General features: G+C 37.0%; 1 protein-coding gene across 8 annotated transcripts in view; it reads left to right on the top strand.

Annotated features, from left to right (window-relative positions):
• Positions 1-22,525, top strand: part of NRG1 (neuregulin 1) — a 1,115,683-nt gene that overhangs the window by 941,225 nt on the left and 151,933 nt on the right. For 6 of the 8 annotated variants that reach the window (XM_061134964.1, XM_061134972.1, XM_061134974.1 and 3 more), the window contains exons 3-5: positions 3,514-3,635; positions 12,995-13,045; positions 15,009-15,059. In XM_061134964.1, the coding sequence (XP_060990947.1) occupies positions 3,514-3,635; positions 12,995-13,045; positions 15,009-15,059 (224 nt within the window). The remainder of the gene's footprint in view (positions 1-3,513; positions 3,636-12,994; positions 13,046-15,008; positions 15,060-22,525) is intronic. The other 2 variants (XM_061134976.1, XM_061134969.1) reach the window with 1 other exon arrangement.

Raw genomic sequence — 22,525 nt, forward strand, 5'->3', positions numbered from 1 at the left:
ACAGTTAAATGTATCATTATAGTTCAAAGGGTTTTTTTGTGTCCCTGGAGAAATTTGAGTTTCCACTGAACTGCAAAAAGGATTGCCAACCTCTTTGACATAAATGCTTTCTCCCTTCATAATGTTTTTAAATATGCAGCTCTCATTTAAGCTTTGATTTAAAAACAGGATTTATTTTTTCAAAACTAATTGAAATCATTGATCTAATTAAATCTTTTCTGCATAGAGATATTCTTGTTAGGAACTGCTTGACAGGTGGCAATCCAGACTCGAATCTGCCTAAAGAGAAAACCTCTTTCACATGACATCCTATCCTTATTGAACACTCAAAAGGTCCTTCCTTATGTATCGTCCAAAATATCCCTTCTTTTTCCTGTAAGGCATAAATCTACCTTCAAGAGCTTCACCAAATAATTTCCTTTTCCAGATGATAAAGATGGAATATATTTATATATCTTGTTCATAGCTCCATGCCAGTGGAACCTTTCTTACTTTAATAGCACCTTCTCTGGTGTTAAGATATCTAGGCCCTATTCAATTCTGATCACCCTCTTCTAAAGTCCTCTAGCTGTTGATTTTTCTTTTTTATCAAATGCCACTTTGAAGCATAATTCAATACTCCAGATATGATCCAGCCTATAAGTAGTGTATTGAGACTTTTATCCAATTTGGTTTATGCTCTTTTAATATTAATTTGGCAAAACAGTAGTACTTTTTTCTTCTTTTTTAAACAGTTGTTTAAAATGGAGTAACATTAATACATGTGGCTAATTGAAATCCTTTTTTCTGTATACATTGTTGTCAAGGCTCTTCTCTCCCAGCCTGTATTTCTGCTACTGATTTTTGAACCTGAATGTATTTGTTATCCTTATCTTGATTACACTGACTCTTGGTCTTGGCCCATTGATGCACAGTCCTAGAATTCCCAAGAGTGTCTCTACAGAAAGGATTTCTTAGTCACTTCTCATGCCTGCCTTAGAAATTCACTGTAACTGCATAAAAATGACTAAGAGGTAGGTTGTAAAGAAATCTGCTTGTTTAAAGAAACATTAGTTGAGTGCAGAATATTTCTTTTTTTTTTTTCTTATTGTCTTTCTGTTTCTCTGTTTTTTAAATTTTTTTATTGGAGTATAACTGCTTGGAATGGCAACCCACTCCAGTATTCTTGCCTGGGAAATCCTATGGACAGAGGAGCCTGGTGGGCTGCAGTCCGTGAGGTTGCAGCATCAGACGCAACTGAGCTTGCATGCATGATTGCTATACAATGTTTTGTTAGTTTCTACTGTCCAACAATGTGAATCAGCTACATATATCCTCCCTCTTGAGCCTCCCTCCCACCCCTCTAGGTCATCACACAGCACCAAGCCGTGTTCCTTGTGATAGAGCAGCTTCCCACTATCTGTTTAAAACACGGTAGTGTCTGTACGTCAGTTCTAATCCGCCAGTTCATCCCACCCTCCCCTTCTCTCCCTGTGACCACAAGTCCATTCTCTACGTCTGTGTCTCTGTTTCTCTCTCTCTCTTTTTTTTTTTTTTGTTTCTCTTTTTAAGCATAACATTTACTTACATTCCTTGGAAGAGTATTCCAGTAAACACTGCCCAGGTCTTTTAGGAGAAGTTTAAGAGCTATCGCTGTCAGATTAAACTGTAAGTTAATGTTAACTGTAAATTTCATTACCCTATTTCTTTAAGAAGATTCTTCTGAGAGAGTTACTCAAGGCTGGCAGAATTGAGATCAAAGAGAGAGAGAGAGAGAGCAGCTCCAACTACATGATCATAAGAGGCTTGATGCAGGAATTGGCACTTGAGATGGTCCTTGAAGATCAGCTAGTATCTTGGTGGGTCAAAATACGGGGTACCCATTCTAGGAAGAAGAAATACACAAGCAAAGCATGAAGATGGCAGGCCATAAAACTTACACTTGCAGGTGGAGGAGGGTGGATTAATTCAGTAGACTGGAGGAGGAGAAGAGTAGAAATTAAATTTGGAATAATTGATCCAACCTGATTAATATTATGTGACAGGAAGACCAAAAACTTCACTTAAAATTAGGAGGGTGTAATTTACAGGAGGGCTTTCCTGGTGGCTCAGCGGTAAACAATCCACATTTTTGGGTTAGACATGGGTTTCACACCTGGGTCAGAAAGATCCTCTGGGGAAGGAATGGCAACCCACACCAGTATTCTTGCCTGGGAAATCCCATGGACGGAGGAGCCTGGCGGGGTACAGTCCATGGGGTCGCAAAATGTCAGAGAGGACTTAGCGACTCAATAATGCCACCAACAAATTTACAGGAGGATTGCATATACTTTTGAGTTGCCGTCTTTGCTTTCTGCCCTGTTTTCTCCCTGTTGTCCTTCTCTCAGAAATCCAGGCCGTCAATATCAGGCTCCTGTATATAAGGACACTTTAGAAAGGCTTTGATAAATGTTGAGCCAATCCCAGTAGTTCTGAGTTTTTAAATCATAGGCACTGCTTAAATTATAGGCTTGTGCAATAGTAAAGCATGGACAGATGCAAATCACAATGTTGCCCATGTTCAGAAAGAGTGCCAAATATTGATTTAATATGTAGTTTTGTGAAAGTGTGTGTTATTGTTGCATGAATATTTATTTCTTTATTAAGAACCATTTGTGTGGTATGGTGCTCCCAGCAATGAGAATCGTTTTAAAGAATGACAAATTCCCTTTCTTTTGGAAGTATTAAATTCTCTTCATTCAAAATTAACATAATTCCTGATGTCACTCTACTAAGAAGTGTAGAGCATTTTAATCTAGTCTAGCCTTCACTGAAGTATATCTGTCCTTACCAGACTTATAAGAAACAGCTTTATACTTCTTTATCTTCCTTAATTAACCCTATTGGCTGCTGACACTGAGATATACAGAGGAAAGAAAATTTGACATTTGGGTGAAAAAATATTCTGAAACGTAATGTGGTTAGTGGTAGTGTTAGAGGAATAAAAAGAAAATTTAGAAAAGAATTCCTTTAAACTGCTGATCTGGGTGATGAAATTAAGACTATGTCCAGGGTATAATTTAAATGAGATGTCTCACTTTTGGGGTGATTTTGGTAAAATCATATATATATATACATATATATATATATATATATACACGTATATGTATCTACTAGTCAGTTGTGGGGTTTTTTTTTTAAAGATTTTTTGGATGTAGACCATTTTTAAATTAATTAAGTAATTAAGGCTGTGCTGGGTCTTTGCTGCTGCCCCAGGGCTTTTTCCGGTTGCAGAGAGCAGAGGCTCCTCTTCCTGTGGTGCACTGACTCAGTAGCTCCGAGGCATGTGGAATCTTCCCAGACCAGGAATCAAACCCATGTCCCTTGCATTGGCAGGCAAATTCTTAACCACTGGACCACCAGGGAAGTCCAGTCGGTTGTGTGTGCAGAGTGAGAAGGGGGAGTTTGAAAACTCTAAAACTACAGAGACTGTATTTTGATGATCATCATATTTCTGTGAGATATACCTAAACCGCTTTGGTCCTGATCTTGTAGGAAGTCAGAACTTCGCATTAGCAAAGCGTCACTGGCTGATTCGGGAGAATATATGTGCAAAGTGATCAGCAAACTGGGAAATGACAGTGCCTCTGCCAACATCACCATTGTGGAGTCAAACGGTAAGAGATGCCTACTGCGTGCTATGCCTCAGTCTCTAAGAGGAGTGATCAAGGTCTGTGGTCACACTTGTATCACATAGGTGTGTTAAATCTCCTTGTGAGCAAATAAAAATCATGAAAGGAAAACTCTATGTTTGAAATGTCTTATGGGTCCTCCTCCAAAGCTCTTCACTCCATAAGGTGAAATAGACCTGAAATAGACATAGATTATTTAAAAAGGATTGGAATCATATCATGAACAGCAGAGACAGAATGGATTGCTGAAAGAAAGAGATTATACCTCCACTTTAGGTTAGTCAGGGACAGCAGGTAAGTTTTTTGCTCTGTCAAAACAGAATATGTGTGCATGTATATATGTATATATAAATTATATACAGAATATATATTGTATATATTTCATACTAACGTGTATTATCTATGAATAAATGTACATTGTGTGTGTGTAAACAGAATACAATCCTGACTTAGTCCTGGCAATTTTATGTTCTTATATATGTTTTCAATATGTCTGGCTCTAGGTAGTAGAAAGTTAAGCTTATCAGGGTTTTTTTCAGCCCATTAATTCAGAAATCAAGAGAGTCTTAGAGGCAAAGCATTTTTAACTCACTTGTATAGGCTTTATAAATAAGCATTTATATAGGTTTCAGCTTCTGTTTTCCTAAGAGCAGTGTCAGAGGCTATGTGTTAAACACATAAATAACTTGGAGACAGAAGGTGCCCCCTATCCTCTGACAACCCCTCTGAGTTATCTGAGGAAGGGTAAAAGGACGGGCATAGCTGGTGGCTCCCTGTCCACGATCCCTTAGTACTCCACAAAGTGATGGAGTCATCTATAGAAGCTGAGGAGCTAGCAGTGAGCCTCTAAGTCTCTTGAAACAATAAGATGCTACTTTGAAACCTTTGGTGCTATTTTGGATGATGGCACTAGACTGCTGTCTTCATAAGCCTGGTCATCTATTATAAAACCAAGCATAATTGCACCACTTCTAGGCAGGTGATGAGAAAGAATGCCCACTGCAAAGGCCTGATCTCTTAAAGTGATAAGATAAAATTACAGAGCCAACAAGGAAAGAGTAAAAGAACTCTTAGGGGTTAACTCCTTAGGAGACTGGTGTGGTTTGATTCAGTTGATAACAGGATAGGGAGAAGGGAGTGAGATAAAAATATGGAACAGGGTTGGGAGTATTCAGGTTAATATTCGGGAAATATTCAGGTTAATTCCTAGTCTTCTGTGGACTTCCCAATGCATTGCTCTATTGCAGTGTAATCAACGTTCATTTCTTTCATTTTGAATACCTCCCTCCACAGAAAGTAAAAAACAACAGTGAAAACTGGTTTCCATGATTATTTTTACGGGCCGTGTTTACTGTTTAAAATGTAAGAGCCATTTAAAATTTATGTCAGTAAATATAACATCACTTTACCTTTTAATCAGCATAGGTAAAGCAACAGGGTTTTGTTTGTGTTATTTTGTTCCACTTGGAATTTTATAGGATGCAACTAGAAATGCAAATTTGAAATTTCAATGACTAATTTTTTCTTTCTATAATACCATGTTTAATACCTTTTTCTCAGTTTGTCAGTGACTTGGTTCAGTGCACCTTCTCCTGGTAAAGGCTACTGAATTATGATTTGAACACTTGGATTAGATTTGTGTAGCTATGTCTATTGTAAAGTACCAGGAAAATAGAATTAAAGTGTCATAGTTTTACTGAGTGCTTACAGTAGGATTATATTTAATATTCCACATTTTCTGAATTACAGTATCAAGCAGTGAATTACTTACCACTATTTTATTCTTGGCAAAAACTCATAGGATTTCTTTTTATTAATTTGGGAGTGCTGAAGTTTTGATAATAACCGTTTTTCACATCCCTTTCATGGGAGAGACACTCAGCTTATTTTCCATATTAATTTATTTAAGAATTGATCTCGAATTTGAATGTAGTATTGACCAATTATAAAGTGTAAAGAAATGAAAATGGGGATGTTTTGGATAATCAATCTTTTTTACCTGACAAGAAAAAAGAGAAGGTCATGAAATATTGTAAGGAAATCATCCTTAATCAACTAAAATTCCGTAAGGACTAGAAGAGAGGAATGAAGAATCTCAATTACTGTGCAAGGCGGTTGTTTCTATTTTCTTCTTAGAACGTTAAGACTAGTTCTTCCATATCCAACCTTCTCATTGTATTTAAAAAGAAATGGAGACCTAAGATTTGTTTTAAATTCCTTACTTCCTGGTTCAGTACAGCTTACTCAATACCAGACTGTGTGTTTGTGAATGTTTAAGGTAGATTCTTTGATTTGTGAAGGACAAAAACTGGAAAAAACAAAAATGGTGTGAGGCAGAAAGAGAGGGATTCCACTGGGACGAACTAGAGCTTCATTATAACTGGGGTTCCAGGAGAAAATGGTACCCAGGGTGTCTTTACAAGTTTAAGCATCAGGAATTTTTGGCTTCCCTCTCAAGCCTCTGCCCTTCGTGCCCAGATACATTCTTGACTCGCCAACTCTTCCTTGTATCTTCTAACCTCTCCTGCTTTCATTTATGCTCCTTTATAATTCCAGACTTTGACCTGATTACGGTTCCATTTGGCCATATTCTTCTTCATGGTTCTTTTGAAGGCAGCCCTTCACTTTTGGCTCTGACTATGTGATTGTTGCCTCAGGGGCCAAATCAGATTCCCCATAGCAAAAATCTGACTGGCAGAGCTGATCACATCTGAAGATCCATAGCGCTTACAGCTCATCAGCGTGTTCTGCCCAGGTCCCCACCACGGACCCAGCCCAGGAGAGTGAAGCCGGAAACATGGCTGCCTAGAAATGCTCCTCTTTTCCGAGGCTGTGGGTCAGACGTGCAGTTCATCAGAGCCTGTACTCTCAGGCTCCAGGACAGACAGGGCCAGAGCATTCTGCACGTTGGGAAACGCTCTTTTCTCCCTGCATCTCAGCAGCTTGGTTGTGGCACCACCAGAAGGAAAATACATAATCATTCTGATGTTCACCCCCTTCTACTGTGATCTATGAATTTGCTGTATTCAGCTCAAGGTTGGTTATCCAAGTCTCAGATCCTGAGCTCCCAGGGACTCAAATTCACTACCTTCATGTTGTCAAGTTCCTGTCTTCCAAGATTCTGGGCAGAGGTTGCACAGAAACACTCTTTCAGAGAGAAAAAGAATGCTCTACTGTGGTTATAAGCCGTCACTCAGCCAAACCATCTCTTCTTAGATATGTATTTACCATTGACTTGGGCTGAGAGAGTAGAATTCTCAAGAATCTCCCCCACCTCCCCCACCATGGTGAGACTGTTAGGGAAAAAAAGTCTTAAAAATAAGAACATGTTGCCAAAATATTATACGATGTTGAACTCCTCTTGAGATTTTATGTTGTCTGTGGAATATTAGTCATTTTGTTTGTTTTGTGTGGTCTCACTTATCTCTCCCATATTTCTCCATTAAATACATAACTATGGCTTGATAATTTCTACATAGGTTGCCTTGATGAAAGATCCTGGAATACAGCCCTGAGCTAATTATCCTAGCTCTGTGCAAAGGATTTCTTGTGATTTACTTAAATTCTCACACCAGTGCTTTCTTTGCATTAAGATGTTTAGAACATATTTTAGGACAAGATTCTAGGAGAAATGGCAGGAGTTAGGGGGAAAAATGCATGAGAGACTGTGTTTTCTTTTCTCCTTAGGAGAAAAAGAAAAATTTAGCCAGTCGAGCTTGTTGTTTGACACTATTTTTAATCCCATTATGACAGCTATGTAACTATTAGAATGAAATTAGCACAGATCATAAAGACCTTCCATCTAATGTTATAAACTTCCTAAAATGAAACTCACTGTTTAGATCTGCTTAGATTAGCAACTAAATATAAATGAAATAATACAAAAAGACTGAGAAATTCTCTGAGAAATTCCCCTTGAATCATTATATGCTTAAGTAAAACAATGACCTGATTTCCAATGTTTTCAAGCATTTAGAAGAGAATATTTGGCTGGTCATTTTCTTAAGCATTTTGGAAATTTGTATGTTTTCTGCCTTTTCCAATGCCTTTTAACCCCTACCTTATTTGGAAATAAGAACCTGTCATACAGAAGCATATATAAACCTATGCAGTCTGCTAATGACTTCTGAGACTATGTCAGTCTAACACAGTCCATTTGAGTTTTCCCTCAAAGAAGGATACAAAGGCACTCATCATTACATGATAGATTATAGGTTAATTCTTTTTATGAATTCAAATATAGTGGTTTAAAAGGCCACATATACCATGCTCAAATAGACCCTATGCTATATGTTCATTTTCAGTTGTATTTTATTTGGCTTGGTCTTTATAGAGGAAACATTAATTTAGCCATGACTTCGTATCTAAGGAGCTCTTAAAAACTCCTGGGCATCAGCTTAGGGAAGAGAATAATAGACCTAACTAGTTTTCAAATTAATTAAGTACTGCTGTCTTTTCAAAGATTAATACAGGAGACTATACAGCTAATCAATCATATCTTCTACTAGGTTTTCTTATTTTAATCAGGAGAAAAATTATTTGAGTGAGATTCAAGATCCCATAGGAGCCATGGGGCTCTTGGCAATAAAATAGCTGTTTCATTTTAGTGGAGCAGAAAAAAAATTATTTCTACAAAATTTGATTAATGTATCAATTGATTCTTTAAAAAGTTGGCTCATGTGGATAACCCACATTGACAGTGTTGTTAGAAATGCCATGATATTGGTGAACAGCTTATGTTGTTGTTCTGTCGCTAAGTTTTGACCCCATGAACCACTGCACGCCAGGCTTTCCTGTCTTTTACTATCTCTTGGAGTATGCTCAAACTTAAGTCCATTGAGTCAGTGATTCCAACCAACCATTTCATCCTCTGTCGCCATCTTTATTTTTTGCCTTTAATCTTTGTCTTTTCTAGTGAGTTGGCTCTTCGCATCAGGTGGCCAAAGTACTGGAGCTTCAGCTTCAGCATCAGTCCTTCTGATGAATATTCAGAATTTATTTCCTTTAGGATTGACTGGGTTGATCTCTTTGCTGTCTGAGGGACTCTCAAGAGTCTTCTCCAGCACCACAGTTCGAAAGCATCAGTTCTTCGACCCTCAGCCTTCTCTGTGGTCCAGCTCTCACATCTGTCCATGACTACTGGAAGAACAATAGCTTTGACTAGATGGATCTTTGACTATAGGAGCAACCTATAGTGATACTAAGAAGCACATAGATTGTGTAGCAATCTCCATGTATATTGCATTACATAGGATTCCCATGAAGGGTAGTATGGAGGAGAACTTTGAGTGGAAAAGCACTGTCTTTTCAAGGCATAGTATTCATCCTGCCTCAAAGCCATTTGTTAATTCCAAAATTTCTCAATTGCTTAACTCATTATTGACTAGAAACATATTAAAGCGTCTTTTGTTACTCAAATGTTATTGACTGGAGACATTTAAATATTCACTTACATAACAAATCACAGGCCACAGGCGTTAGTTTCTACAAAAATCCCCCAGTCAATAACGTGTTAAAACTAACAGTCATTATGAGCTTAAATATGTTCCTGAAGTCATTTTCACTAGTGCCTATAAATAAGTATGCCCATCTTAAATCTTTAAAAATAAATACTTTATCACTATTTTCAAATGTACAGTAATGACCTGTAATTTTAGAATAATAAAGAGTCACATAATTGGATATTTAAATACACACAGACACATCATATGTATGCTTGTATTTGTTTATGTGTATTTTGCTAAATAGTTACATTTAGTATATTGTGCTCATGATGAATTCTCAAGCAAGTCATGCATACATAATAATTAGAAAAACTCCTTTCCAGAAGGTGTTATTTTTAAGACAGGGCAACTTTTTCTTGAGACCAGATCCAGTTTATTAAACAAGCAAACATTACAAATACATTAATGTTCCATATGTTTACTGTCTATGCAGCATAAACTGCTCAGCTGTGTTCAATTCTTGATGATTCTAAGTCTTTATTAATTTGCACTAATGAAGGGGGTGTCCTTTGTCAATTAACAAAATTTACCAAATTACTTGGGGAAAATATGTTGCTTAAATATCAAGGAGACTGCAGGACTTGATAACTTTTAAAAAATCTGTAATTGTTACAAGATTACTTTCAATCACCACTGTAACAAAAGCTTGTGTGCTCAGTCTGTACATTCTACCCCAAATACACATAAAAATATTTCCTGAGTGGCTTTAATTAAAAAGATTAACTTTTTTGTTAACAAGATACTTTTAGTATAGATGTGTACAAGTTCTTAGCTTGTAGTTATCTAGTCACTAAGTCAGGTCTGACTCTTTGCAACTCCGTGAACTGTAGCCCGCCCGGCTCCTCTGTCCATGGAATTTTCCAAGCAAGAATACTGGAGTGGGTTTCCATTTCCTCCTCCACGGGATCCTCCCGACTCAGGAATCAAACACACATCTCTTGCATTGGCAGGTGGATTCTTTACCACTGAGCCAGCAGGGAAGCCCATGAGCTTGTAGTACGTCCAAGATAATTCAAAAGGTTTTTATTTGAAACCATAATCATTAAAGATATTTTTAAGGTCTCCAGGATAAATATCTAATTTTAGGAAAGGAGGTTATTTTAAGTTGTCTGTGTGTAGATACATTTTTGTACTAACCTCCTGTTCTGGTAGTTTGTCATTCAATTAAAAAAGGAAATATTTTTAACCTTTCCTCCCATTGAGATATCTTTTATGCTGGAGATAGAATAGCTCTGAATCTGGGTTTGTGGGTTTCTTTATTTGGTGTTTTTGGTTTGTTTTGGAAGGTCACAGTGAACAACTTAACTTGGTTTGTCAAAAATAAATTTTAAAAGAGTCTTGATCTTCATACTAGGATTGGGACTCTGGCCCAATTCTTGTGACCCTGAACTTCCTGCTTCTGTCTGGCTGTTGTTGTCACTGATGAGTCCAAGCAGAGAATGAGGAAGCATCGCTCCCCGTGTGGGTACTTGCTTGGAAAGTTATAGAAAAAGACAAATGCTGTGAACCTTTGATAAGATTTTTCTTCAATCAGATTTTTTTCCCCCAAAAGGAACATTTTTATTTTCTGCAGCCCATATCAAGAAAGCTAGTTGTACCCATTTCAGAAACAAGGTATTGCCATATTACCAACTTGGTGTATCCTCTTTATTTTTTATTTTTTTAAAGTGAGTATACAATTTATTTAACATTCAGACCTCATTAAGGCATGTGTAATATTGCAGTTTTACTAAGGGTTTTACTCTACCTAGGATGATTGCTTGCTAGGGCTTAGCAACTAGTTCACACTTAGTGCTAATTAAATATTTTACTGAATGAGTATAATACCAAGCAAGATGTAGTCAAAGGCTTTCATAAAAAATCAATTTTAAAGGCCTTCCTATTCAGGCTAATGACAAACACAGTACAGGCAGACGTGTTAGTTTAACATAATTGACTGATATTATATACCACTTATATCTTTTAGTCCACAAGTGTATTATGAAATGATAGAGGACACCTAATAAAACCATTTCTACAGAGCCAAGAAATAAATGTCCAAGAAAGAGAGATTTTACAGACCCCATCTTTTATATCCATTGCCAGCAGGTTAACTCTAAAGAGGATAAACCCAATGGCTTTCCTGTCAAGGGTTCATGATTCCCTGGTGGCCCAGTGGTTAAGACTGTGCTTCCAATGCAGAAGACGTGGGTTCCATCCCTGGTTGGGGAACTAAGATCTCACATGCTGCATGGCTTAACTGAAAAAAACAAAAAAAACAATATCCTCTTTAGTGATTGCTCCTTGAAAATGTCCCAAGAACATTATATATCCTCACATACGGATTCCTTTGACTTTGTCCCATTTTCAGTAGGTATAAGAGCTGATGTAGGCGACTGGTGGCTTGATAATCTTGCACTTTGAGTGGTTTGTCTTCCTAATGCCTCATTAGAGAGGACTGTCCATATTAATGTGCAAGAGAGAAAATATAATTGGTCTTACTAAAGATGTATTTCTGATGTTTATATATACTCATTTAACTTGATGCTTATTCTTAAACATACCTACTGAATCTCAGAAACCGTTTTTTTCCCCAATTCCACAAACCATTTATCTTTAGGGCCTCTGAACTTGAATAAATATTGCCACTTAAATTAATTCATCTTACCTACTAGTCTAGTTCTAACAGGGAAACCCTAAGTGGTCATATCTATATTTAAAGATGATTATATTGGTCATGAACTTTTCCAACTACATGATTAACAGGCTATTAATTCCAACATAAAATGATAATATATGGCATACTTAGGATTTTAGTACAGAGGAGCCTGGCGGACTACAGTCCGTGAGGTCACCAAAGAGTCAGACACAACTTAGCAACTAAGCAACATCAGATTTCAGTAGACTCTAGTAACTTTTTAAAATCTTTTTAAAAGATTCTACTTTTCTTTTTGTCCTGGTTAGTAATAGTGAATAATAGAATATCATTAAGTCATCTGACAATAACGCATGACAATAATAATACACACACTGAAGTTGAATAATATCCACTGTTGCATCTCTATATCTTGCCAGGCTTCATAAACCTTTACCTTACTGAAAACATTAGATTTTAACAAACTGAAGCTCTTTGCAGAAGAGCTGAATGAGTATAGAGTTAGACAACATATTCATCCTTCAGGCCATCATAAAAGGTGGTTAGAAAGCGAATCAAAGCTTGAACAACACTGTCACAATTCCCATGATGATAGTGTGTCCAGAGATGTGCAGGTCAATTCTGCATTTCCTTGAGTTGGAAGCTGCCTGCTTACTCTGTGCCCTACCCTGAATAGCTGAAATGATAATACACTTGTATGATTACCATTGGCAGTTTTATATAGCGTTTGATGCCAGAACCTGATGTTTTTCATCAATCCCAGCTAGAAACATTACTTGCTTTTGATTTGGGCAGAAGTGGAATTCTCCAGAGATCTCTAATTTAAAAATATTGACCACAACTTTGATCCCCCGGCTTTGATTTTTCCTGGTTTTGCCATTTCTGTCTTCCTTTCTGAAGAGGAGCCCACAGTCTCTTTGCTATATTTTCTTCTCCAGGGAGTGCAGTGGGGGCAGGGACTTCTTGCTAATTATTCTGTCACAGCCCATCTCCTGCTCTTTGCCCAAGAAAGAAAAACTACTTATTTGGACAGTCTTCTTTTTCACATTTCTCACTCTCTGTGTGGATAAAGCCAGGGCTTTCATCACCTCCTTGCAATACTTCCTTCTTTAAACACATTTTTTGGTTTGAAGGCAGGCTGTGGAGCTGACTCCCAGCCTCCTGACTGTACATCGTAATGTCCTATCAACTTTTCTTTTTTGCAGAGATCACCACTGGCATGCCAGCCTCAACTGAGACAGCGTATGTGTCTTCAGGTAAGGAAAATAAGCTTGTCGAGTTTTACTAACCAGAACGACAGGCATCACAGCTGGCTCTTCCTTCTACTAATCAGAACCCCTTCCTCATCCACATTTCAGCTGCTCCTGTTTTCTGCTCCAACATTTTTTCTCCAGTTCATTCTGCCTTTTTTGGATTTTCCTTAAAGGAGTACGGTTCTTGTTGTGTGTCTGAACTTGGACCCAAGAGGCATGCATGAGAAAAAGGAACCTAGATGGAACTTGAGGAGCACTAGACCAGGAAAGGAGATATCTGGGTTGTAACTTCAGCTTTTGTATCTTTCTAGGTGCTTCTCTTAGTGGTTTCTGCCCTCCTTCATCCATCACAGTTCATTCCTGGATAATGTATCACTGTCTGACCTCTGACCTTTGGGCTCTTAATGCTCAATTGTGGGTCACTAAACTTGGGCAGAAGCATTGTCATAAGCCTGACTTTTTAAAATGCTGTTGCTTTTTTTTCCTTTGGTTTGTTTGGTTTTGTTTGTTTCTCACTTGCCTATAATATTTGCTGATAGCAATTGTGGTCTGAGCATTTATTAGCTACTTAAAACCCAACTCTACTAACCCATGTATAGCCCTAATTCATTGATTTCTCCACTAGCCGTGAAAGTTATTCATCTGGTGTGAATTTAATTTTTTATTTTTTTTTTTTACTTTTTCTTATCCTTTGTGATTATGTAGTTAACAAAACTTTTAGAATATTTACAAATAAATATTTAATCTCAGAGGCCGTGTGATTTTACATCCATTTTCTATCTTACCTTCCCCAGTTTAGCCTCTTCTCTTCAAAGTCATTGTTCAAAATCATAAAATCTAGTTTTCTCTATGGCCACTTTGATCATATTTAGGGCATCTGCTTGTGTTGTAAGGTGGTATGATCCTGGAGCATAAGAGGATCTCACTTTTCTGAGTAGCAGAAAAAGAATGGGAGAGAGAGGGGATATGGAGAGATGGAGATAAGAAAAAATTTGTAGAGTTTCTGAATTTCCTCACCTTTCACTCTGGCATTTCTTTAATATACGGACTTCATTTTCTGACCCCAATAGGTGCTGTTACAAATCTGAGCTTTTAGATTTATGGGGTGCTTGCCTTGGGAATTTGGAATGACTGTAACTATTATTTTCGGATATGTGACTTGAATCTTTATAACTTTATGGCTGCTGAATTTCAATCCTTCTTTGATACTGAGTTGTTCTTAGTTCTTACTCATAAAAACCCTTAGGTCTCATGCTTTTTTTTTTTTTTTTTTTTTTGCATGAGGTATGTTTTATGCTCTGCTTTACCTAAATACTGGTTTTCCTTCCTTTAGCCTTACCATCTGAGAAAATCAAGCTGCTGTGCATCCCCAATGATTGTATTATGTGTTTATTTAGTACGTTTTGTTCGATCCTAATGTAATCGCTCTAGTGGACCCTGCATGGACTATATTCAGCATTGTGTTTGGGCAGAATGTTTATGCAGAGCAGTTTGCCTGAAAATATTTTCATCCTTCTTTTTTTCCCCTCTAAGCATGAAAGTTGCCTTTCATTCTCTCTGAATGTGGAGAGTGTTCTCTTTGTTCATGTTTCTTAAAATCAAGACCAACCTAAGAAAAGGAATTGTCTGTCTTACCTGGAGTGTGGATCTGTTCAGAGTAGTGGTTCTAGGAAATTTGAAGAGCAGTTTGGTGTGTGGAGGGGTATCTTTGCAGATGGACCAGCCCCTTTTGCAACTTTAAGAAGCCTTTGTGTCCAGACTGTAGAAACATTCCTCTGTGGAATATTCAAGTATTCTTTGAATATTGCATATACCTTCCTTTGACTTTGAGATGCTTTCAGCTTTTCTGTTGCACCATTTTCTAGACCTCTTGTTCTAGGTGATACCCAAGGCTGGCAAAATTTCTAATTTAAGAATTCAAGTGGCATGACTCAATACAGCTTCATTCCACTTTTATTTTTTATAGAGTCTTCCATTAGAATATCAGTATCAACAGAAGGAACAAATACCTCTTCATGTAAGTATATTTAAATATTCTGTTCACTAGTGTTTAACCCAAGACAGTATCTGCTTCTGAAGATCATGTTCATGTCTCTCCTCCATCCTTACTGGGGAATGGGGTATCAAGTTTGGGAATAGGATGGTGTTTGCTGTTTGGAATAGAAATTAACTCCTGCTCTGCTTGGGATTGACCAGATATCCCCTCCCCTTGAGATACAGACATACAGTTTTAAGGTAATGCAATGTCTTTGAATGTTGGCGTATAACTGCCTCACTTCCGAGGCCTAGTTCTGGCTGAGCAACAGAGAACATTGTCGGTTGTTTGTTTCTTTACTTTTCTTTTTTTAGTGTATCATGATGCCTTCAGCAACTGCCTAAGGCGTGATACCCAGCTGTTTGGGACCTTTATTCCAAAAAGCTCCTCAGTTCTCATATAAAGTCTGTTGTGATGGATTATGGAAACTATATATAGATGCCCTTGATTCAAATTTGATAGCAAGTGACTAATTATGAAAATGTTTGAAAGCAAGTCCCTAGGCAAGATCTCAGATTAGTTTTCAAATGTTTAATGTGAAATGTGCTTTGTGCTTGAGGAGGTCTGCAACTGTTAGATTGATTGGTGCTTTGCGCTGTGTCAGGGGAACTTAAGAAGTTAGCAAGGACTAGTAAAAATAGTTTTGATACTTATAAATTGTGAGTAGCCTAGAATTAAATTTTGATATGCAATAGGGGAGTGTATCAGGCCTTGAAAATAAAACTTACAACTACAATCTTTCTGTCCCTGATTTTAGCTCTTTATTTAAAGCTCTTTCTCAGTTTATTAAGTTCTTCATTACATAGATATTCCTAATTATTCTGTTCCAGCCCAGAGAGTGTGTTTAATGAACAATTTCCTTTCTCTATCAGCCTGGTATAAAATACTTGAAAAGGAGGTATTTCTTTGAGGCAATTTCCATAGTTTTGCCAATCGGTCTAAATATCCAGTTTGATTTTAAAATCCATTTGGGTTGGTGATACCCAGACTGTCACAATACGATGTAAATGTATTTTTATTGCATGAGTATGATGTTTTGACTATACTTTAACTAGATAAAGCATCGTTTAACTGGATTGATGGCAATAATCTAGTAAAATCAAACAGGAAAGGAAATGCTCAGATTAGATTGACTTCCCCTAAGGATAAGCATTACATTCCCCAAAATGATAATCCTTTCTGGGGAGTTTGGGATATTTGTTATTTAACTCTCATTACAAAAAGATTAGAATGATTATGTAGATTTCAGCTAACTAGTGTTGAGGAATCATATTGAACCTTGTTTTCTATTTTTGAGTGTTTATTAAGCAAATGCAAACACTAGAATTTTCTCTCTGTCGTTTTGTCTGGGACTCGTTTTCCCCCCTGCATGATTCATTGAAAGAAGTTATAGAAACTCTTGTAATTGGAACCCTTCATGCTATCATTAATGGGATGGATGTGATTCTTAAGTATATCCGAGTAGTTTGGGAATGGAAGAAATTCTTAGGGAACTGAAATGAATCTCTTAGTTTACATTTCTGTTCACTGCAATACTGTGGAGAGAGAAGTCATGTTGAAATTTGACTCTGATCTTTAACTCTCAGCAGAATTAGCTCCTGACACTTGGTCAGGGTTTACAAGTAAGAAAGAAGGCTTTGTGTACTATTGCGTTAAAACATTTCAATGGGCCATTTCCGTCTGGCACGCCCCCTCCTGGTAGGGTCTTAGTAAATCCTGCTGAGTTGATTAATGAATACATTTTTTTTGTCATATTATATCCATTTAATGAGTACATTTTTTAATCTCATGAAATTATGTTCTGTCATTTGGAAATATGAGCCAATAGTGGCAGGGTCCTAAGTCCATGCTGGGCGAGAACTATCAGAGCAGCATGCGATACTCAGCTCCTCCAAAGGCCGTGTTCAGTGGGATTCTGCATGGGGGCAGGGCTCTGATGCAAGCATATCTCAGCTTAGTAAAGGCTGGAGCTGAAACCTGAAGAACCAGCAATCATAATACCCTGGACTTAAAAATTCAAAATATATAAAAGTGTCAAAGGCCCAGGAAAAGTTCCCACAGGTCAGAAATAATCAGCCCTGAATAGGTTTCTTTTCACTTTGTTTCAGCCAGAAAGGAGACATGTAAAACCCCTGTATGTGATTGGAGATTTTAAGAGATTTATGTTTCATCTGCAAACACTTTATCACTTTTGCTCTCTTTCTATTTATTTTTCCTGACAGTTCATAAATATTGGTGAAATAGCAAAGATATGATACTAATCTTTCCCTTTGTAAGGCTCATTTTAACTCTGTGAATTTGGGAATTTGCATTATACATTCACTCTTTTTAGAGTTCTTCGTTTATAATTCTTTTAAAGTGTATTATAATAATCCTTTGGTAAAAATTAGCATTGTTTCCCTTCATTTTATGTTATTCTTTTGTAAAGGACGCATCTGTGACTTAAAACATATGAATACTTTGCTAAATGAGTGTCCTATTACACATAAGTGACAGGTTGTAGAAGAAAAGAGCTTCAAATTTGCAAAAGTCAGTAGGACTATCTTGTTCCTCCTTTACACAGCATCAGCAAAAAAGCAAATGGATTGTTTAGGACAAACCTTAATGATTTCTCTCTGAATTGCCAGCTGCTGGTGACCCCATTTTGCAGACAGTTTTGTCAAATGCTATAAAAAGTATAACTGTTATACCAACCACTTTACTGAATTAAGTCCCATCCATTCCAATTTAATATAAAAATGAGAGAAACAAAAATATAAAGTCTAATGAATAATTACAGGAAAGAAAATAAAGAAAACTTTCTGGAAAACAGTCTTAAATAGTAATATACGTTTCAAATCATAGTAATAGTAATAGCAAACCTTTATTGAAGGCTCACTGCATGCCAGGCACTGTACAAGGTAATTTACATGGTTCATGGTTCTCATAAAACCTTCTTGCATTTCTCAGATGATGAAACTGATGTATTTTGTCTAAAGTTTCTCAAGCAAGATTCAAACCCGGGCAGTACGCTAGCCTGTTGTAACACATGACATTTTGTTGCCTTTTAAAAAAAATAAAGAAGACTTTAATACTGAAAGGAATGAGATTCTGTGAATGGGGGGGAAGGTTGTCACTGATACAAAGTGGATTGAGAGTATGTGTAGTAGATTAAATGCATTGCCTTGAACCAGCTGAGCCCATGTAATCTTTATGTTACCCATCAAAGGCTGGTGAAGAGAAATGAAAAGAACACAGACATTGGATGGACTCACGTCCTTAGGTCTCAATACCAGTGCTGTTAATTACTGTGTATTCTTGGGCAAGTGATTCAATGTCCTTAAGGCTCAGTTACTGTGTCGGTATAATCATGTTTATCTTAATGAGAAGCCTAATATGAACAAATGAACGTGAATCGTTTAGCACTTAGATGGTCTCCCCTATAGACAGAAGATGGCCAGTACCTGAACAATGCATGTGTCTCTGAAGAAAATAGAAATGAAGGGAGTCCTTCCATTTTATTTGAGCAACATAAGAAATTATCCTTATTGTTGGAGCAGGAAGGGATTAATGATTTTTCAGTCTAAATCGTGATGCTGGAAGTTCTATGCCGAGAAATCACTGTCTGTTCCAAAATAATATATATTCTCAGCTAAGACTGCGCTGGAAAGGATCTTATCCAGGAAGTCCTCTTTGAAATCTCTGAATGAAATGAACAATTCAATCTTTAATTTGGCACCTAAAAGAGCTAGCTGAAGGAAGAATGCCTTTTGTCTGCAGAAACATTTCTGTTATATTGAGATTTACAGCATGTTCCCTGGGAGATAGCTTGGTGCTCTGGATTGAATAGATTGGACCAGGTCTACTGGTCTATTCGTGAGCTTCAGAGCTACGGTTCTTACTTCCCCCTTCATCTATAACTGACTGACCTACTCTAAATGTAGACAGAACTGCCCGGACCTTTGCTAAATGATTCTCAGCTGGGAAAAAATGGCATTCCAACTTTAGATCTTTTTTGGTACCAAATATGAACTCTGTCCTGTGACGGTTGAAGAGCTACTTCTGATTGAATGCAAACTGTGTTTCCAGATTTTTATAAACATGGTCTTTTCAAGGATGTGGTAACTTTGTGTCTTGCGGAGAATGACAAATTGCCATGCTCTTTGGCAATAAAAGAAATCTTTCAATGGAGATTGCCCAACTGGTATTACTTCCACTTTCCTGATTGCCTGGAGGGTTAGTTACAGATTTTTAGGGCAATATAGGGACTCGGAAAAGAGTCGGGGCTTGTATGTCGCAGTATTCATATTCTTACCTTCATGCTCAGTTCTTTCATTTTCTATGTGAATATGTCTTACATTTTCCCTTACAACTTTCCCTTGTACTCCCTGCAACTGTAAAATCATTCCTCATTTCTGCCTTTCTAAAGGCATTCAGTGTCCCTCATTGCATTCCACTACTTGATAAAACGTCTCATCAAGCTTATAAGTAAATTGTCTTTAGCCTTTTGTATTCCGTTGAAATTAATCTGTTACAAAATTATCCTTTTGAGCCATACAAATATGTGTGTACTGTGTATATATAAATAACTGATCCTTGTATCATACTTTAAATTTTATAAGGTATATTTTCATATATTGAGTCATTTATTCACACAATAATTCAATAATTCTATGACCTAGATTTCATCCCATTTGTCAGATAAGGAACTTGAGACTCAGAAATTTCTGACATATCCAAATTCAAAAACTACATAAGTGGTAAAACAGAAATTTAAACCTGAATCATCTGATTTAAATCATGTTGTTGTTGTTTTTTTTAATTACAAAGTCTTACAGGATCCATGCAACTGCCTTGAACTTTTTTTTTTTAATAGTTTAAAGTTTTAAATTTTTATTGAGGTATTTTCAGTTGTACAGCAAAGTGAATCTGTTGTACATATACACATATGCACTTTTGTTTAGATTCTTTTCCCATGTAGATTATTACAGAGTATTGAGAAGTATTAAATGCTATACAGTAGATCCTTATCAGTTATCTCTTTTATATATAGTAGTGTGTATGTTATTCCCAGCCTTCCAGTTTATCCCTCCCCACCCCTTACCCCTTGATAACCATAAGTTTATTTTCTACATCTGTAATTCCATTTCGGTTTTGTAGATAAATTATCTTATACCCTATTTTTAGATTCCACATGAAAGTGATATCATATGATATTTGTCTTTCTCTGTCTGACTAACTTCTCATAGTATGACAGTCTCTAAGTCTATCCATGGAGCTTGAGCTTCTTAAAAAAAAGGAGAAAAGAGAGCTTCTTTAAAAAAGCATCAAAATGGAGTCTAGGTATATAGTCACACTTATACCAGTTACCTCAGAGTCAGCCTTTTGGTGAAATAATAATACTCTCTACAGTCTCCAACATAGTGAAATGGACAGGAAAGCCCTGAGTTACTAGCAACATAATTCAAAGTTTTAATACCATAAAAGGAGGAAGAAAACAGCCTAGAATCATTCCAATGACCTGCTCTTTGACTTTGTTAGTTTGAGAATTTATCTGTTTCTAAACATTGCTATTTACAGAGGTGGGAATAAGAGCCATTGTGCTAATAGGAATCAGATTTTCAACAAACAAGGGAATCTTCCCCAGTGGTCGTTGATGTTGGGGGTAGATGTGTGACCTTATTCTAGGCTGATTACTGTTTAGCCTCTTCTTGCATGTCATGTGAAAGTCGCTCAGTCGTCTCCGACTCTTTACAACCCCATGGACTATACAGTCCATGGAATTTTCCAGGCCAGAATACTAGAGTGGGTAGCCTATCCCTTCTCCAGCGGATCTTCCTGACTCAGAAATCAAACCTGGGTCTCCTGCATTGCAGGCAGATTCTTTATCAACTGAGATATCAAGGAAGCTTTGTATAATGTCATAAATCCTAGATATCATTTGTATGATAGGTATATTTGTTAGTAGAAAATTATCAGCCCCAAAGCAATTATTTTCCTCTATTTCATTCTTTGGGAGACTTTTTATTAGAATAGTCCCTTGAACATTAGAAAAGATCCTCCATCTTTTTGTATCTCAGCTGGGAGAGGGAAGGACATCTCTATTTTTCTTGCTTTTAGAGAAGAATTAAAGCTATAATTGTTTTTAATCATTAGAAATAAAGCAGTGAGGTGGATTATATATAAGAATTAAAAGAAAATTAAGTGGTAACATGAAGACAAGAAGATGGAGTCAGAGAGGCACAAAGAAAGCATGTAGGAAAACAGAGCTAGCAGGATTTTATTGTTTGCTTATCAAAGTAAATGATGAACTTGGTGGATTTCTTCAGCCTTCATTTTTTTCCCCAACTTATCTAGGGATCTTTTAAAAATGGGAGTAGAGGCCCATCTATTATTAAAAGACCTGCATGCTATAGGAAACAGCACCCCCACCCCTCAAAAAGGGTTGAAGAACAATGTCATAAAGCAGTAAGAAATATGGATGGTGATTCAGTTAGGAGTTTCTCAACTGCAGGTGATAGAAATTCAACTGCAAAGAGCTTAAGTATAGATGGAGTGTACTAGCGCATAAAACTGACCCAGTTTGGTCCAGAGGCTCAAATGATATGATATGATGGTTCCTCAGTCTTTATGCTTTGCTTCTCTACATATGTTAACTTTGTTCTTAGTGGGTTTTCTCTGTCTGATAGGAGAATAGCTGCTCATATCTTGAGCCTCTTTCCTCTTGGTTCATAATCTAAGAAGAAGAGAAAATCCACTTCTTATCCGAACACCAGATTTTAAGGAAGAATCTGATTGGCTCTGCTTGCATCATATACTTACCCCTAAAATAATGACTGTATCCCAAGGATACAGTATCCCAAGGAGATTAATGACTCCAATTGGGTAGGGGTTGGTCAGATATCCGCCGCTGTGTGTGTGTGGATTAGTGGGACAGATGGGCTCAGTCCCTTGGGGACTAACTGCATGCTGTGGGTTCATTACAGAGAGGAGGGTTCTGTACCTAAACAAGGGGAAGTGGACTGGCCAGGCAAAACCAACATGGTCCTCTATAGCTGATGAGCAGACAAATTTAGAAGAGTCAGGAAATAGGGCTCACAGAGAATTTTAAAGGAAAGTTAGCAATAAATGTTGTTGAAAATTATTTAATTGGGCAGACAAAATGAAAGCAAATTTACCATTGTAAAGAAAATAAAGAGTTAGAAAATTGAAGACAACGGAAATATCATTTTTGAAGGACTCTTTATTAGTACCTAAGAGCTGACTATCATCATTCTTAGGAATGCCCTCTTTTAATGTCAAAACTTTTTTAGCCTCTTCTGAAGAAAGTAGAAAAGAGTAGAAAAATGGGTTACAGTTTTCAAATCTAAGTCATGGGAAGCATTTTCAAATCGGTAAAATGTTCAGACTTTAGAATTAAAAGCCAGAAAGTACTTCAGAATTTTTTCCAAAAACCTATGATTAAGTAG

This window comes from Dama dama, chromosome 32 (genome assembly GCF_033118175.1).
Source record: "Dama dama isolate Ldn47 chromosome 32, ASM3311817v1, whole genome shotgun sequence".
In the NCBI taxonomy this organism is placed as follows: domain Eukaryota; kingdom Metazoa; phylum Chordata; class Mammalia; order Artiodactyla; family Cervidae; genus Dama; species Dama dama.